A 15,133-nucleotide genomic window follows, 5' to 3' on the forward strand; every position below is an offset into this window, starting at 1 on the left:
CTCTACTGCACACAGAAAGATCCAAACAAAAGAAAACACCCTTGTCTCATGTAGGAAGAAGTATGTTCCTTTCTTATCTTTTAGGTCTAGCTACTGGCCCAGGAGTGGGTACTCCTCTTCACTTCTGGTTCCCATCTCACTACTCTGTCCTTCTTATGCTTACCAGAGTAGCACTGCTCAGATTCCTGTCTTCATTGGTGCAGGACTATATCATTGCAATCCAATTATACACTATTTCACATGAAATTCAAGGATGTTATGTATAGGCAAAGACCAATGCTGACAAAAACACCACCCTTCCAAAACATCTTCTTTTGCCTCTTTTTACTTTTCTTTCTTTTGAGTGTTGGTATAAACAGTAATATGTATACTTACTTCAGCAATACTTGAGAAATAGTATTTTTTATCAATCCTACTCTCAATGGGATGATGTCAATGCTGACTCCATCCTTTTGTGTGAGTGCATTGTACATGCAATCTATTCTTACACACAACAGGATGAACTTATGTTTTTCCACCACAACTCTCTGCAAAGACACTGTTCAAAAACTGACTGGAATGGATGTGTGGCTGATGTAATTCAGAAGCACATCTCTGTAGTCAGTATCTTACTTAGCAATTTTCTGTTACCAAACTAATCACACTCCCACATGCTTCTCTCTCAGCGTGATTGAGAGAGTAAGTTTTGGTGTTAAGGGTATTAGGTGTTCAGATTTCAACTAGTATGAATCCATTACGCCCTTGAGAAAGCTATATTCAGCTATTTAATATATTATAAGCTACACTTTTATTTATTATAAGCTACTAATCTTACTCTTTCAGGAAAAGGGCTCACAAATATATAGAGCTCAACATATTGTTACAAAAATCAAGGACATAATTCTGACACCATCTGTGACAATGCTCAGCCTCGATTTGGGAACGTGCTTTAAATCTCAGTTCCTGATCTCTGGCCACGGCTGTTCAAAGCCATTTCACCCTTCTCAGTGGTCTTCCCATTCCAATCTTACCCCTTGAGCACAGATTACTTCAAATAGAATTTTTTAAAAATAGCTCTTTGCACAATTAACATAGAGTAGGCCCCAGGGATTTCCCTCTAGACTGCTGAACCAGGGATGGCTGTTTTCAGGAGGTGCACACTGACTAATGGAGCACATAATGCTGTCTCACCAAACATGCTTGTGCCTCCTTCCCCTAACAAAATAAATGCCTTTTGTGTTTCATGTGGTGAGCGTGTTGTTAGGGCTCACCCTTAGCACAAAATATCCCAGTGAACAGCACAGGAGATGGCCAGAGGTAAGTGCAGAATAACAGAATTGCTTGGGTTGGACAGGACCTTTAAAAGGTCATCTAGTCCAACCTCTCTGCAGTGACCAGGGACATCTTCAAGCCTGACCTTGAATGTTTCTGGAGACAGTGAGTCTTCTTCCTCTCTGGACAGCCTGTGTCAATGATTCACCACCCACCAAATTTCTTCCTTATATCTAGTCTGAATCTACTCTCTTTTAGTTTGAAACAATTACCCTTTAGGCAGTCACTATGGGTCCTGTTAAAAAGTTTGTCCTCATCTTTGTTGTAAGTCCTCTTTAGTGGCTGAAAGGCTGCAAAAAGGTCTCCCCAGAGCCTCCTCTTCTCCAAGCTGAATAACCCCAACTCTCAGCCTGTCCTCATAGGAGAGGTACTCCAGCCCTCTGATCAGCTTTGTTGGTCTCTTCTCAAAGCATATCAGCTTTCCTAGAGCTCCCAAAACAAAGCACTCTGACTCTCTTGCTTGTGATGCTCGACCCATCAGCACAGAAAGAAAGAAAAAGATAAGGGATGGTCAGGGGATCTTATGTTGACAAAGACAATTAAAGCTGGTGGCTATTCTTAACACAGTCCTTCTGTCACAGTAGGAGATGGCAATTTCATTTACTCACAAGCTGATGAGAGCCAGAAAGGCAAAGTGGCCCGCCTGCTGAGCCCCGTGATTTACTCACAGAACTCTGCCCACTGCATGACCTTCTGGTACCACATGTCGGGCGCGCACGTCGGCACCCTCCGGATCAAACTGCGCTACCAGAAGCCGGATGAGTACGACCAGGTGCTGTGGACCCTGAGTGGGCACCAGGCAAACTACTGGAAGGAAGGACGTGTTCTTCTTCACAAGTCTGTGAAACACTACCAGGTGAGCTGGGCTCTTCCTCACTGAGCTACCATGGCCAAGGCCAGAACACAACCTTGCTGGTTGTGTTCTATACGCCGCGGTAAAAGATGTCACCGGAGGATTTATGTAGACAATATTACACCTACAGATGGGCTATGCTTGCAGTGACTGATCATAGTGAAATATTTCAAATTACTGTAATACAAGCACTTTCTTATCACAGGCCAAATAAATACTTTATATATCATTTATCATCAGTCACGAAATGCCTCTTTGCCACAGTTTTGCTGATGTAAAAGCCTTTCATAGAGTCGTGTCAAATTTACATTTGCCTGTATAAGTTCATAAAGGCAATGCAGATTTTTAGGCCACGACTGAAGCACAAGTGTGACTTCAAGTGAAGATGTGCGTTAACAACTAATTAAGAAATCGTGACTGCTGCAGTTGAATGCTAACATGAAAATAATGTGAGCACTATCTTGTTTTTCCAGGTGGTTATTGAGGGAGAAATTGGAAAAGGAACCGGAGGAATTGCTGTGGATGATATTAAAATTGACAATCACATAGCACAAGAGGATTGCCGAAGTAAGTGTGACTGGCAAGAGCACAGAGAGTTCTCATCTAAAATATTGTTTATTTTGTTTTGATATCTGGTTTTATCTGTGAGAAAGAGATAGATAATTATTAGGTATGTTTCCACTGAAAATATCCTGATTCAGCCCATAGCTTTATTCATAGTAAGTGCCACTGGTGTCACCTTGCTATGGCAGCAGTTCGGATCAGAATTGGCATCCTACTGACATGGGTTACAGCATATTCACAATTTCATGTCTCTCCCTGTATTTCGTATTGCTGCCCTCTTTAAATTTCTCTGCTTTTCCTGTTGCAGGACCCTGTTTTACCTAATGCAAAAAATCCAATTTTATTTCTTCACCCTTTTAAAATCACTTACTACAAAGCCTTCTTAATTTTTTTTAAAAGGGCCATATCAAACCTTTACAGGATAAGCAGATAGGGTGAAGAGGCCCCTGCTCTGTCCTCTGCTGTCCTGTCCTTCTGAGTTTGCTATGGCTCATTTGCTGTAGTCATCAGCTCCCAGACATGTGGGACACAAAGCAACATTAGGACATGGCCTTTCCCATATCTGAGCCAGGCTGTTCCTGAGATGCTCTTTGAGCCCTTTTATTCCTGGCCAGTCTCGAGTTATTCCAGTCACTGCTGATCATATGTACATTGCATACTGCACGTAATTTGGCAGCAGCAGCCCCAGATAAACACAAGCAACAGAACACTGTCCTTCATAGCAGAGATGAAGCAATTACTTTTATGTAAAAGAGGGAATGGAGATGAGAACTCTTGGCATTAAGAAGATAAATTTATTCTGTGTGACTTAACAATACAACTAAGAGCAATAACAGAGTGTGTTCCTCACCTTTTGTAGCTAACATCCTTTTGAGGGTATCATGACAGTCTTCAGCTACATGGTAATTTCACTGCAGCATGAGGAAACAATCTCTTTTCACCACGTGGTCCAACCCCTGGGGTTTATCAAATGCCACCAGAGTGGCAGCTGGCAGGAAAGGGAGGCAGGATGCACTGCTTAGTCCTCCTGCAGTGTCCCCAGTGCCAAGAGAGGTGCTGAGACCACAGTGTCTGCATTTAATTGACTCCAGCATGAGAAAGGAAAATAACTCCTTTCCTACCTCCATGTTTTGGTTGTTCAAACCAAATGTTGAGCAAAGATTTCTGCCTGAGGGAGCTAAACCCAAAAGCTCAGTCTGAAATCCAAACACAAGTGGTCTCGCTGCAGAAACTATTCTTGTGATTAACTATGCCTATGCTGATGAAGTGTTATGGAATTGGGCTCCAAAATTGTAAATACAGTGAACGAGATGCTAATTCATCACACTGATTTCTCTTTCCCAGGCATGGAAAACCCCTGCTGATAACTAAAACTGTGCCAAGACTGTGCCTGGGAGGAGGGGAGTTTTTTAATCTTTCTTTTTTTCTCCATTAATTTTCAGAGCCCATTATAATGAACAGCTCTGTCAAGCCGCCATAATGATGCTCTGACACAGGAAAATCTGCTATACCATTATTGCCAGCATGATAGTCAATCAGTGTTTGTAACCCTAATAATCAATGTCAATTCTTTTGCTTCATTAGAATCAACTGATGTGGAGAATGAAATAGATGAAGAAGAAGACCCAGAAAGTAATCAAACAGGTAAAATTTGTGTTATTTCTTAAAAGGGAATGAATTTTAATGTGTATTTTAATGTGTATTTTTGCATTCTATTTATTTATAGATTTATTCTCTAACTGCATATTGTATTAAGGTGTTATGATTTTTCTGGATGAGATAATAAGAAGACTTACATTTATTTGAAGGTTGTAATAGTTTTATTCTTCCAAGTCATATGGACTTTTGTCCTTTTTATTATTTTTGTCTATTTCAAACATTTCAAATTTCATATACCTAATTTGTTACATAATATTCATATACATGCAAGCACATTATAGCCCCTCAATATTTTGTTGCCTAGAAGGCTTGTCCACTGCTGAAGAAAGAATTATCATTATATCTTACAATTTATGACTCGCACTGTGCCTCAGTAATTAGGCTCAAAACTCTTCAGGTTAAATGTTTCACAGACCTGGCTGAAAATGCCATTTTATGACCAGTCTAGCTAAGCATTATCATTTCCAATGATTAGAACAGTAAATGGATCATTAAATGGATCATAATTGTCATATTGTTCCACTAATAAAATATACTTGCATTTTTCGGGCAATGAGCTTAATTTTTTTTCTGTTACAGTCAACAGGATTGCTATAATTGATTTCAGTGAAAGAGAGCGAGTTTGTCCAAAAAGACTTTTTGGCTTTTCCAGCAACAATTACAGGGTTTGCTGCTTTTGGATCATTGTCATAAACTACAAAAGTTGAGAGAAAACCTTATGATACCCAGTGAATATTTTACCCAAGAGGGCAGAGTGCTCTTTTGTGTCAGTTCTGCCACTATTTGCACTTCAAGATCCAATACTAAAGTCATTCAAATAGAAATAAAATGGCTGATTATTCCCAACCAATGTCCCGCTCTAACCTCTTGCACTGAGTTGAGTAGGAATTGATTAACATTTTTGAGCTATATACTGCAACATGGCAAAATATGATTAAAAGACCTCCATATTCACTCCCAAGACTCCCACTTAATCCAAGGCAGAACCACAGCTCTACTAACAGGCAGCAGATTTAAAGATTGGAGAACAGTCTGGATAAAATCCACAGCTATTTGGGCCACATTACAGTTTTCAGCTATTTATGCCCACCTCGCAGAAGACAGGTTTTAAAACTACGTAAAAAACGTCTGTAAAAAAAATTGATGGTCTTCTCAAAATTTCCAATTCATTAAACAAAGTTCTCAATGGGATCAGTTCTGAAAATTTTGCAATTCTTTATTCAATTTCAGGGTTTACACCTCCATACCGTAGCACAGGTGACGACTATGATGACAACATCTCCAGGAAGCCAGGCAATGTCCTGAAGACCCTAGATCCAATCCTCATTACCATCATAGCCATGAGTGCTCTCGGGGTGCTTTTGGGAGCCATCTGTGGAGTTGTGCTGTACTGTGCCTGTTGGCACAATGGGATGTCGGAGAGGAACTTGTCTGCACTGGAGAATTATAACTTTGAACTGGTCGATGGTGTAAAACTGAAAAAAGACAAACTAAACACACAGAATTCATACTCAGAAGCATGAAGGCATAAAGCAACTGGAGAAGTCAGAGAATCGGGATGGAAGGACATAGCTCGGTCGTGCTGGGGAACTGTTGATCTTTTACTGTACAGGCTGAAAAGTGCATTGATGACACTGAGCCAAGCTTTTCTCAGGAGCTTCAATGAGTGTGTAACCGATGAACATGGACAACAATCTGTGTTAACAACCTGAATCATGTACAGTCTGCTTTTTCTGTTGGTTTGATTTGAAATAATCGGATGCTGGTGTTGAGACCAAGTATGATTGACTTATAGTTCATTTTGTCTTTCTTTCTCTCCCTCTCTTTCGTTTTCCGTTAATGGGTAATTTCGTTTTTACTGTGCAAAATCCAAGATGCTGTCACAAAATGTATCCAGTGGGGTCCTTTGGATGGACATGCTGTCTGTAGCTCAGTGCCCAGAAAATATTGGAGTAACAGCAATTTAGTGGACTTCTGCACCTGTATTTGTGTATAATTGCTCGTGTTGTGCATAGGCAAAGAAGGGTTAGGATGTTTTTGAGAGTACTGCTGCATCAGTACCGATATAGCGTGTCAGCTCTGTTTACGAAGCAATACTGTCAAATTTTATTGATGTTTTTCAGTGTTGTACTAAATTTTGTGCTTGTGAACTCCATAAAAGAGTATGTGCCATCATCAGACACAACTGGTAACCAAGTGTACTGCCTAAAAACTAAACAAAAAAAGTCCTTGGCACTGGCTAGTGTATGTCCTCTCAAGTGCCTTTTTGTTTGTACTGCTTCTCATTGTGTTAACATTAACTACAGCTTCTCTGCAGTTACGCCCTTGTCTTTAATCATATTCTGATGGCTCACTGACTAAAAGAAAAGTATATTTTAGTGTAAGAAAACAGCCTCAGCCAAGGCAAGGGCTAATCAGATTTGACAACCTGGCTTGATTGTTCTGCTTTCTGTATTTCAACTTCATGTCTCTTGACCCTTTTGTATAAAGCTGCAATATCCCCTTTTATTGTTCTTTCATATAGAATGTATTTTCAAATGTAAAGTCTCTCTCCCTTTCTCTTCTCTTTCTCTCTCTCTTTGTCTCTCTGAGTAGGTTTCATAAGCATTTGCCATTGCCAAGGAAAGAAAACTTCAGCTTTAACTTGCTGGTAATGGCAAAGGATTTTATTAGAGTTTGTGTTAAAAAATAAGGGAAAATTCTTAACTTTATCCTCCAAAGTCGAACTTTGGGTTTCTTCTTAACAGCATAAAGTGACAGTATCTTTTTTCCTGATGTCATGAAACATATCTTTTATCCTGAACAGCTTGCCTGTTAATTACACTGGGGAAAATGCTTCCCTTACAGAAAAGATTGCCTTTAAAATGAGAAACTTTCCTCTTCTTGCCCCTACGTGAACTCAGAGTTCTGTTCTCTCAGTAACCTATTTTCATGCTAATCAATGCTAATTGGGCTTAGGAGTGTGTACTGAGGGCAGAATGAAATCCCACAATGTATGTAGGGTGTGTTCTTACCATCATGTTATATGGTAACATTTCATACCAGGAGGTTTCTGTTTGACCACAAGTGCAGGCGGTGACCAATGCAGTGAACTGAGTACTCTAAGCCTTCAGGAAAATGTGCTTGACAATGATGGGGCAATTTTTTTAATATTTTAGGGCAAATACTATTGGTCAAATAATATTCAACAGCCTATGCAGCTGGTCCAACAGGGTAAAAAGAAACAAGAGCTTGTTTCCCATAGGGGTCCGTGCAAGGCAGTGAGAGAGCAGAGGGGTCATTCCCCTCCTGTGTGTGCAAGGGGAGCCCCTGGGTTTCTGCAGTGACCTGCACACAGCACAGCCATAACTGGGGGCAGCATCAGAATTCCCCTGGGTATCCACCAACCAGCAGAGAAAAACAGTGCAAACGTGGGGAAGGGAACATCCTGCCAAGTGCTGAAGTCATGTTTTTCCTCATTGAAATTCCTGAGTAGAGTCAGGGAAGTGATTGGGACTTTCTGAGTTAGTCTTTTCCAAAATTGCTTTTGTAGAAGAGCAATAAAATATCCTATCCAGGATTAGGATTAAAGAAGGGCTAATTCAGCCTTGTATTACTTGGAGCAAAAGAATCCACCCCTATCTCTACACTAAATGCTTTGAAGCCTATAATTTCGTCAGTATGAACTATAAAATAGAAAAATATGTGGAAAATCCGCTAGTAACCCAGAAATGGACAAAAAGGGAGAAAGACAGTAGGTGAAAATAAGGTTTGAAGTTGAAAATATTTTAAAGGAAGTCCCAATAGAAAAAAAGCATGAAGAGTTGCTACTTCAGAGGAGTCCTAAAGGCAATGACTATCCCAAAAACCCAAACACCCACTTCAGGTCATCAAACCTTAGATTGATGGAAGAGCTACCTCCCCAGCCTCTCAACTTTGGGTCTTCCAAAGGCTGAGACAGTGCATCTAAGACCTGAAAGTTTTGCCTAAAAGTTAGTCCATGGGATGTCCCAAGGGACCGACTCACTTTGTCAGAGGTAGAATTTTCATTGGTTTCTAACACTGTAATTTGACCATAATGGCATTGCAGCAGCTAGTTAATTAACCCAAAGAAGAAAAGGATTTTTCAAAACTATTTTCAGCAGACCACCACTGTGTGAGTCAGGAATTAAGGGTCTATTCTCCTTAGCTGAAAAAACTTCTAGTCCACTAACTTGACTAAGAGTTACATGCTTATATTGCCTTGAAGAGAAAATCCCACTGGGGAGCCCAAGCCCAAAACCTTTTGAAATATTCCCACTGATTTCAATAGATTCTGAACCAGCTTTGGGTCTTTATCTATTTGAACAGAAAAGCTGGTATTTGGTGGGGTTTTTCCTTCTTTTAACATACTGAGAATAGTGAACATAAAAAATTATCTCCTTTGTGGTCTTCAGACATTACTATGATAATGAGGATCTAGCACTGAAGATTTGATTTCTCTGAAGGTAATAGAATTAGAGTTGCCCTTCAATAAAGGAAAAATGATACTGCAACTTTACATTGAAAAGTATCTTGCACTGATAAATATATTTAAAAAAATTATATGTTTATAAAGTTATTAATTTGTAAAGGCAGTGTTACAAAATGTTCAGTTTATATTGTTTTAGATTGTTTCATAATTTTTAAAGTGTAAAATAACATATTTTTTTCTTTATTGAAAAACTATAAAAATCTTCTGTAGTAAAATGATTTCATTTTACTGGTATATTATTGCTTCATGTTTTGTACCATCATAAAACTTTGTGCAAATTTTTTTTACAGAAATTTTTATTTTCTATGACAATATGACACTTGTAAATTGTTGATTCAAAATGAACAGCGAAGCCTTAACTTTAAATGACATTTGTATTCTCAGACACTGAGTAGCATAAAAAAACCACATAGAACTGAACTGTAACTTAAATTTCCAAACTATGACTACTACATTCCAAAGAAACAGTTGAATTAAACATTTTCATAAAATATCCCATAGCTGATGTATTTTATTATACTAAAATGGATTGGTATTATTAAATGGATGGTTTTACTTAGCATCTTGCAACAAGCACAGTGTGTCAATCACAATTATATTTGTTAGTAGGCAGCTCCAACAGACACCTTGGTGGGTTTGTTCATTGTTTAGGATGGAGGCATTCACCTTTGCCTGACCCATTCTCTTTCCTTGCTGGAATACACTCCCACAATCTGCTTTTTGGCCAAACAGCTGGGATTTAAGAGGAAAGATTTGCCACCACCGCCCCTTGCCATGGGCTGCCCAGTGTAACACCCTGTGCAGGTGTCACACCCACCTTGGGCAGGGCTGAGATTTACTGCCAAGTAGTGCCCATTTTTGATGGGTTACTCCACCAAGTCTCTGCTCCTGTGGTAAGGTTTGCACTGATAAGGTCCCTGCAAATTTCTGGGGGAGTCATCAGGACTTACTCAGCCATGGCCAAATTTCCCAAGGCAGAGCACAAGTTGGTGATTGGAGCAAAAGCAGCCAGGGTAGCCTATTGGGCCTGGTTTGGCATCAGTTGGCTGCCAAACTCACCTGTGGTACACATGAACACATGGTCATGTGCAGAGAGACCTTGATAAAGCTTGCATCCAGATCAGAAGCTTTAGATTCAACATTTCCTGCTTTATGCAATACTTACCTGTTTTGTTTCCTTTTAATACTCAGCACTCTGCACATTCAAGTTTGACAAATCTTTTCTTTACATTGCACACATGAACAAAGCACAGACTGTCAGTATGTCATTAGGTGCAGTATAAACATTTTACTTCAGCTACTTTACTACTCATGGGAAAAATACCGTGCTTATTACCATACACTTAATCATTTTTAACACTTGAAAAGAATGTACTGAATCTTGTCTCCTCAAGGGAGCAGAGCTGTTTGTACCTGTTTAAAACATGAGATGGAACTCCAGCAAGCACCTGAGCGAAATCCCTGCTCAGAGTAGGGATTGCTCCAAAAGGTGGCTGTGAAAGTTGCTGTCCATAGAACCACCCAAATTCGTTAGAGGTGTGCCTCATGGCACTCTGTTTGCTTCTGTGATAACCAGCCAAAATTAATGGCAATGGAATTGATCAGTGAAAAAGGGAAATCTACAAACTCAATCTGTTGAGGATGAAGCTCAAGAAAGAGAGACAAGTATTTAAAGTTAAGAAAATTCTCTTTCTTTCATTCAGGGATTTGCCTAGAAGCTCACAAGTGCTTGGCACTAAATCTTCAGTTTTCCACACTAAATGGGCTGCATAAAGCAAGAACAAAAATGGTGCAATGTGATCTGAATTACTTTTCAGAATATAATTTGTAAATTTGAAGAAAAAGAGCAGATGGAAATAACAGATGGGTCAGCTACAGACAAACAGTGCCAGAAGAGCACAGCTATGAGGGTCATGGTCTGTAAGAGGGGTCTTTGGCAGGTAGTAAAGGCAAACCCCTTTATTATTTCTCCAATCAAATGTACCACTCCACATCCAATAGCCACATAGCCAGTCCCATTTCCTTTCCTTTTGGCAGGACATAAAATTGCCTTGCAGAGGCAGAGGAGAGGGTGGGGGTAGCACTGCTGGTGTAAGTTTGTGTGAGGCATGGAAGTGACAGCAGAGCCCACCTGTGCCACCTGCTCTCTGGAGGGAAGCTGCCAGTCCTGGTGGAGATGAAGCCTCTCCAGCCTCAGAACCTGCCTTTTATGAGGCATATGAAGACCTGACAGGTACAAGATAATACAGCCATAATTTTGACCCTCACAAGTCTTTTCATATGTACAATTAGTCCGTTCCTAAATCAATTCTTTTAAGCCACTTTGCCAAAGTCAAATGTCAAAGTTGGGTTGGATTTTCAGATCGTAGCATCTGGACATTTCATCCCAGAAGTAATTCCCTTCCCATTCCTTAATTGTCCTGTCCTTTGCAATACATTATGCCTAACAGCATATTGGTTCAAGCAACATTAATTTATTAGAGCTTTAATTTCCTATTTTATATCATTTTATCCCTCAAGTCACCCATCACCACAATTTTATCTACAAATATCTGTTAAATTATAACAGGGTACATCTGATTTTTTTTCTTTTGCCATGGGATATGTTGTATAGCCGTTTTATTTGCTGATTAGTCCCCCTGTAGTCCCTAATTGCTTTTCCACAGTAGGTCAGTTCTCTACATACATTTCCATTCTCATAACTACACACAATCAAGCTCTAATCTTATCACCTCAGGACTGATGGTGTCTCAACGTTTATAACCAAAAATCTCATTAAAAAATCTTCTGGCATTTTTCACAGATGGATGAAGTCTTATCATGTGTCCAAACCTAATTCCATCTTCAATAATCATATTCTCCTATTTAAATTTACATTGTTTTTACTCATCTCTCAGACATTTGATTCATGTCCCTGTCATTGTACTGCATCACTGTGCACCATGCGCTGTATTTTATTACAGATGGCTGTGTTTCCATAATGGCTGAGGTTGGTCTGAATTGAAAAAGGAATTGCAGTCTTACTCAAGCACTGTTGCTACCAGAGAGAGAGGTCTGGTGTTTCTCTCAAGTGCAGAAGGTAAGGACAAGTTTTGGCAGGGTTTGGCAGGTGCTGCCATGACAAAGACTGAGGGATTCAATGTTGAGAGTCTGGAGGATAAAGGGCTTGCCTGAGGAAAAAAGTACTTCTGGTGACAGGAGCTGATAGGAGAATTACCAGGAAACTCCCTTCATTTTGATTACTTCATTTTCCCTGACAGAATGAAAAAACCAACCTCACAATTCTAAGGAAAAATATCTGCAATATAAAAATGTCTCTGGCATCTGCCAGGCGCTTTTTAAATCCGCAGGCATGGAAGAAGGGAGTGGGGGTACCAATCCATCTGTTAGCTGAACCTAAATGGCAGATTACTTAACACAGAGAGGCAACAGGTGGGGATGTGGCTTTGAAGATTCAGGCAGCATCTCAGGGCTGTAACACTGGCATTCTTCACGCATCATTTTCATCTTGAAATCTCTTCACCTCAATTCCCTTTCTTCTGCAACATGTTGGTTTATGCCACTTGTTTCAAACTAAATTGCCAGGGCTAAACTACTGTCTTGTTTGGTTTTCTACTATTGACATATTTTTCTGTAGTACATTTATGCTTCCTTCAGTGCTCAAATACTTTTTTAACATTTGCCTATGCATTACTAAGGAATGAATAGCATGAAATAAGCCACCCAATGCCACAGATACTGTGTGTCAGAAGAGAGAAGAACCCACTTTGTCCAACACCTCCTCTTCCACATCCCTGCTGGGGATGTGTACTCCATGTCAGAGACTCAGACACTACTCTTTAATAAATAACCTACCTTTCAGGGAGCCTCAATGCTTTCAACATCATGCCTGATATCTTTGCATTAATTAAATATTAATATCAATATTCTTACTAAATATTTACTTGCTAACTTTGTAAGTGTGAGCATACCAGAGTGGGTCAGTGGGTGACTCTCATTTTGCTTTTTGAGACTACTAAGTAGACCACAGTGTTTCATCTTTCTCTACTTTTAACCTGCTAATCTATATTTCTCATAGCTCTATCATCAAGAAAAAACAAAACAAACTACACAAAAGAAAGATAGCTCTATCCAACTTCATCCAACATGACTGGAAACAATCCACTGAATATGGGAATATAAATTTATTTGTATTTTAAAATGTGTTTTCATGGAGTGAAGAGGAAAGTCTTCACTTTGGTAGAAGGTAGTATTTGAGATGTCTGTGAGGAGACAGCCACTGAAACCTTCTGGATATTACCCTGTAACATCTGGAAAGGGTTAACAAGTCTGCCAAGTGTTGAGAACACAGGAATATCAAAGTAGGCAAGTATTGTTTTTACCCCAAGTGTGGTTGACAAAATGGAAGAGAAGCAGGAAAATACTTAGTGTTAAGAGTAAATCAGAAAGGACCTTCTTATTCTTTGTTCTATTAGTTTCTCTTTTAATCAGTCTTCAGAAGATGGGAGGCAAAACAAGGAATTGACTGAACCACCACTCAGTCCCACCTACAGCTCACATGGACTATCCATGTTCTAGAGTTACCATGTGTTGCATACAGGTAAAACCTTACAAAGAGGGGGCCTTGTAAAATCATGGCTCAGGCCTGCCACTTCAGCTAAGCAGAAAAGGACTGTGGGGAAGGGACTCAGCTGAATTAGAGGCAGAAAAACAAGTTATGTAACCATCACATCTTCATATCGTGGTGTGTGGTGGTTGGTTGAATTACGTTTGTTATGATTAAAAACTATGCAGCTGATAACCAGGTAATTGCTTTAAAAGCTGGGTTTTGGAATAAAGGCCATTTGCACCTGCCTGGGGACCCTGCATCACTTCAGACCCTCTCCTCACAACCACACACCTCTGACTGAGGTAAGGAGAAGGTGGAACCATGACTCTTCATGTGCAAGATCACAGGCCCTCAACACCAAGCCCTTTGCAAGTTCTCCAAACAGTTACATGCAGGAAGTGATACCACTTTGTACTCATAACCTGCATTTCAAATGCCTTTTTCATGCCCTACGCCACATTATCTTCCTTTCACATTTCTTTGGCCTTTCTTCTTAAGATGAGGGCTGCCAACTAAGCCACATTCCCCCAGGCTCTGTCTTGTATGGTGCAGGGCACCCCAGCTCCCATTTACCAGCTTGGGAATCCCAGTGTGGGGCCAGATCTCCCATTCTCCAGCTAATGCTGCTCGGCTGACCAAGCCTCTCCTTGATGGTTGTTTTACATCACTATCTTGTTTGCAAGAGGAGGTCACTGAAAGTTCACCTGAAATCCGGACTCTTATTTCACTGCCATAGTCTCTGGGTGACCAAGGATCATCTTTGCTACTTTTAACAAGTCTTTTCACAATCTATCCCCTTTTCTTCATGCGTACTGAGGTCTTAAAGTGGTCAACTTAAAGCCATATATCTTGATAAAGTGGCTGAATTACTGCTGCTGAATGGGAGGCCATTATCTACAATTAGTTTATGGCTCTTAATAGCCATTATTGCAAAAGATGGATTCCTCAATAGGGTAAGTGTCTTCCCAAAGATCCTGTTAGTAGTCCTGCTTATGAAAACCTAAATCGTAGCTGCTTTCTGGAAAAGATCAGGTTGCTCTCCAAGTGAAATAAACCACTAGCAGCTTAATACTATGGGTAATAAATAGGTTATATGCATTATAGTAATCATTGTAACATCCTATGAGGACTATTTGGTTCTCTGTTCTGTGTACTGTCTGCAAATGCGTGCAGGACTAGATAGATAGACTGAAAAAATGCTGTGAGGATGTCATCATATGGTTTAAGAGAAAAATACCAAACACCTCACAACTAGAAGATGTAGTAACTTGCCTCAGACTAGCAGCTTTTCTTTCTGCGTTTACAGAAGTATGGTGGTTAGAAGAGTTAGAATGTGTGCCTGCCAATTCATAGGGGAAAACTATGGATTTATGAATCTCCTTGAGGAAGTGCCTCCTGATGAAGGACACGAAGGAGCAGAGAGTAGAGGCAGAGTAGATGGGGTCATGAACTTCATTTTACTTCTCATCATGAGTAATAGTGCTAAACTGATAGTCAGTCAGATCTCTCATTTTCTTTAATTTAACGCTATACTTCTTGCTCCTTGCATTACTGACCCCACATTACAACTGAACCATGTGTTTTATTACAATCCTAAGCACTGCTTTAAATGCACGAGAAGATATCACTGCTTTTTATACTGAAC

General features: G+C 39.9%; 1 protein-coding gene across 3 annotated transcripts in view; it reads left to right on the forward strand.

Moving 5' to 3' along the window:
* NRP1 (neuropilin 1) overlaps window positions 1–9,372 on the forward strand; it is a 113,736-nt gene extending 104,364 nt beyond the window's left edge. For 2 of the 3 annotated variants that reach the window (XM_059840368.1, XM_059840374.1), the window contains exons 15-18: window positions 1,896–2,167; window positions 2,638–2,731; window positions 4,313–4,372; window positions 5,618–9,372. In XM_059840368.1, coding sequence (XP_059696351.1) covers window positions 1,896–2,167; window positions 2,638–2,731; window positions 4,313–4,372; window positions 5,618–5,910 — 719 coding nt within the window. In that variant the 3' untranslated portion in view covers window positions 5,911–9,372. Of the gene's footprint in view, window positions 1–1,892; window positions 2,168–2,637; window positions 2,732–4,312; window positions 4,373–5,611 lie in introns of all 3 variants that reach the window. The other variant, XM_059840361.1, reaches the window with a different exon arrangement.
* Window positions 9,373–15,133: the final 5,761 nt, after the last annotated feature.

Source organism: Haemorhous mexicanus, chromosome 1, assembly GCF_027477595.1.
Source record: "Haemorhous mexicanus isolate bHaeMex1 chromosome 1, bHaeMex1.pri, whole genome shotgun sequence".
NCBI classification, from domain to species: Eukaryota; Metazoa; Chordata; class Aves; order Passeriformes; family Fringillidae; genus Haemorhous; species Haemorhous mexicanus.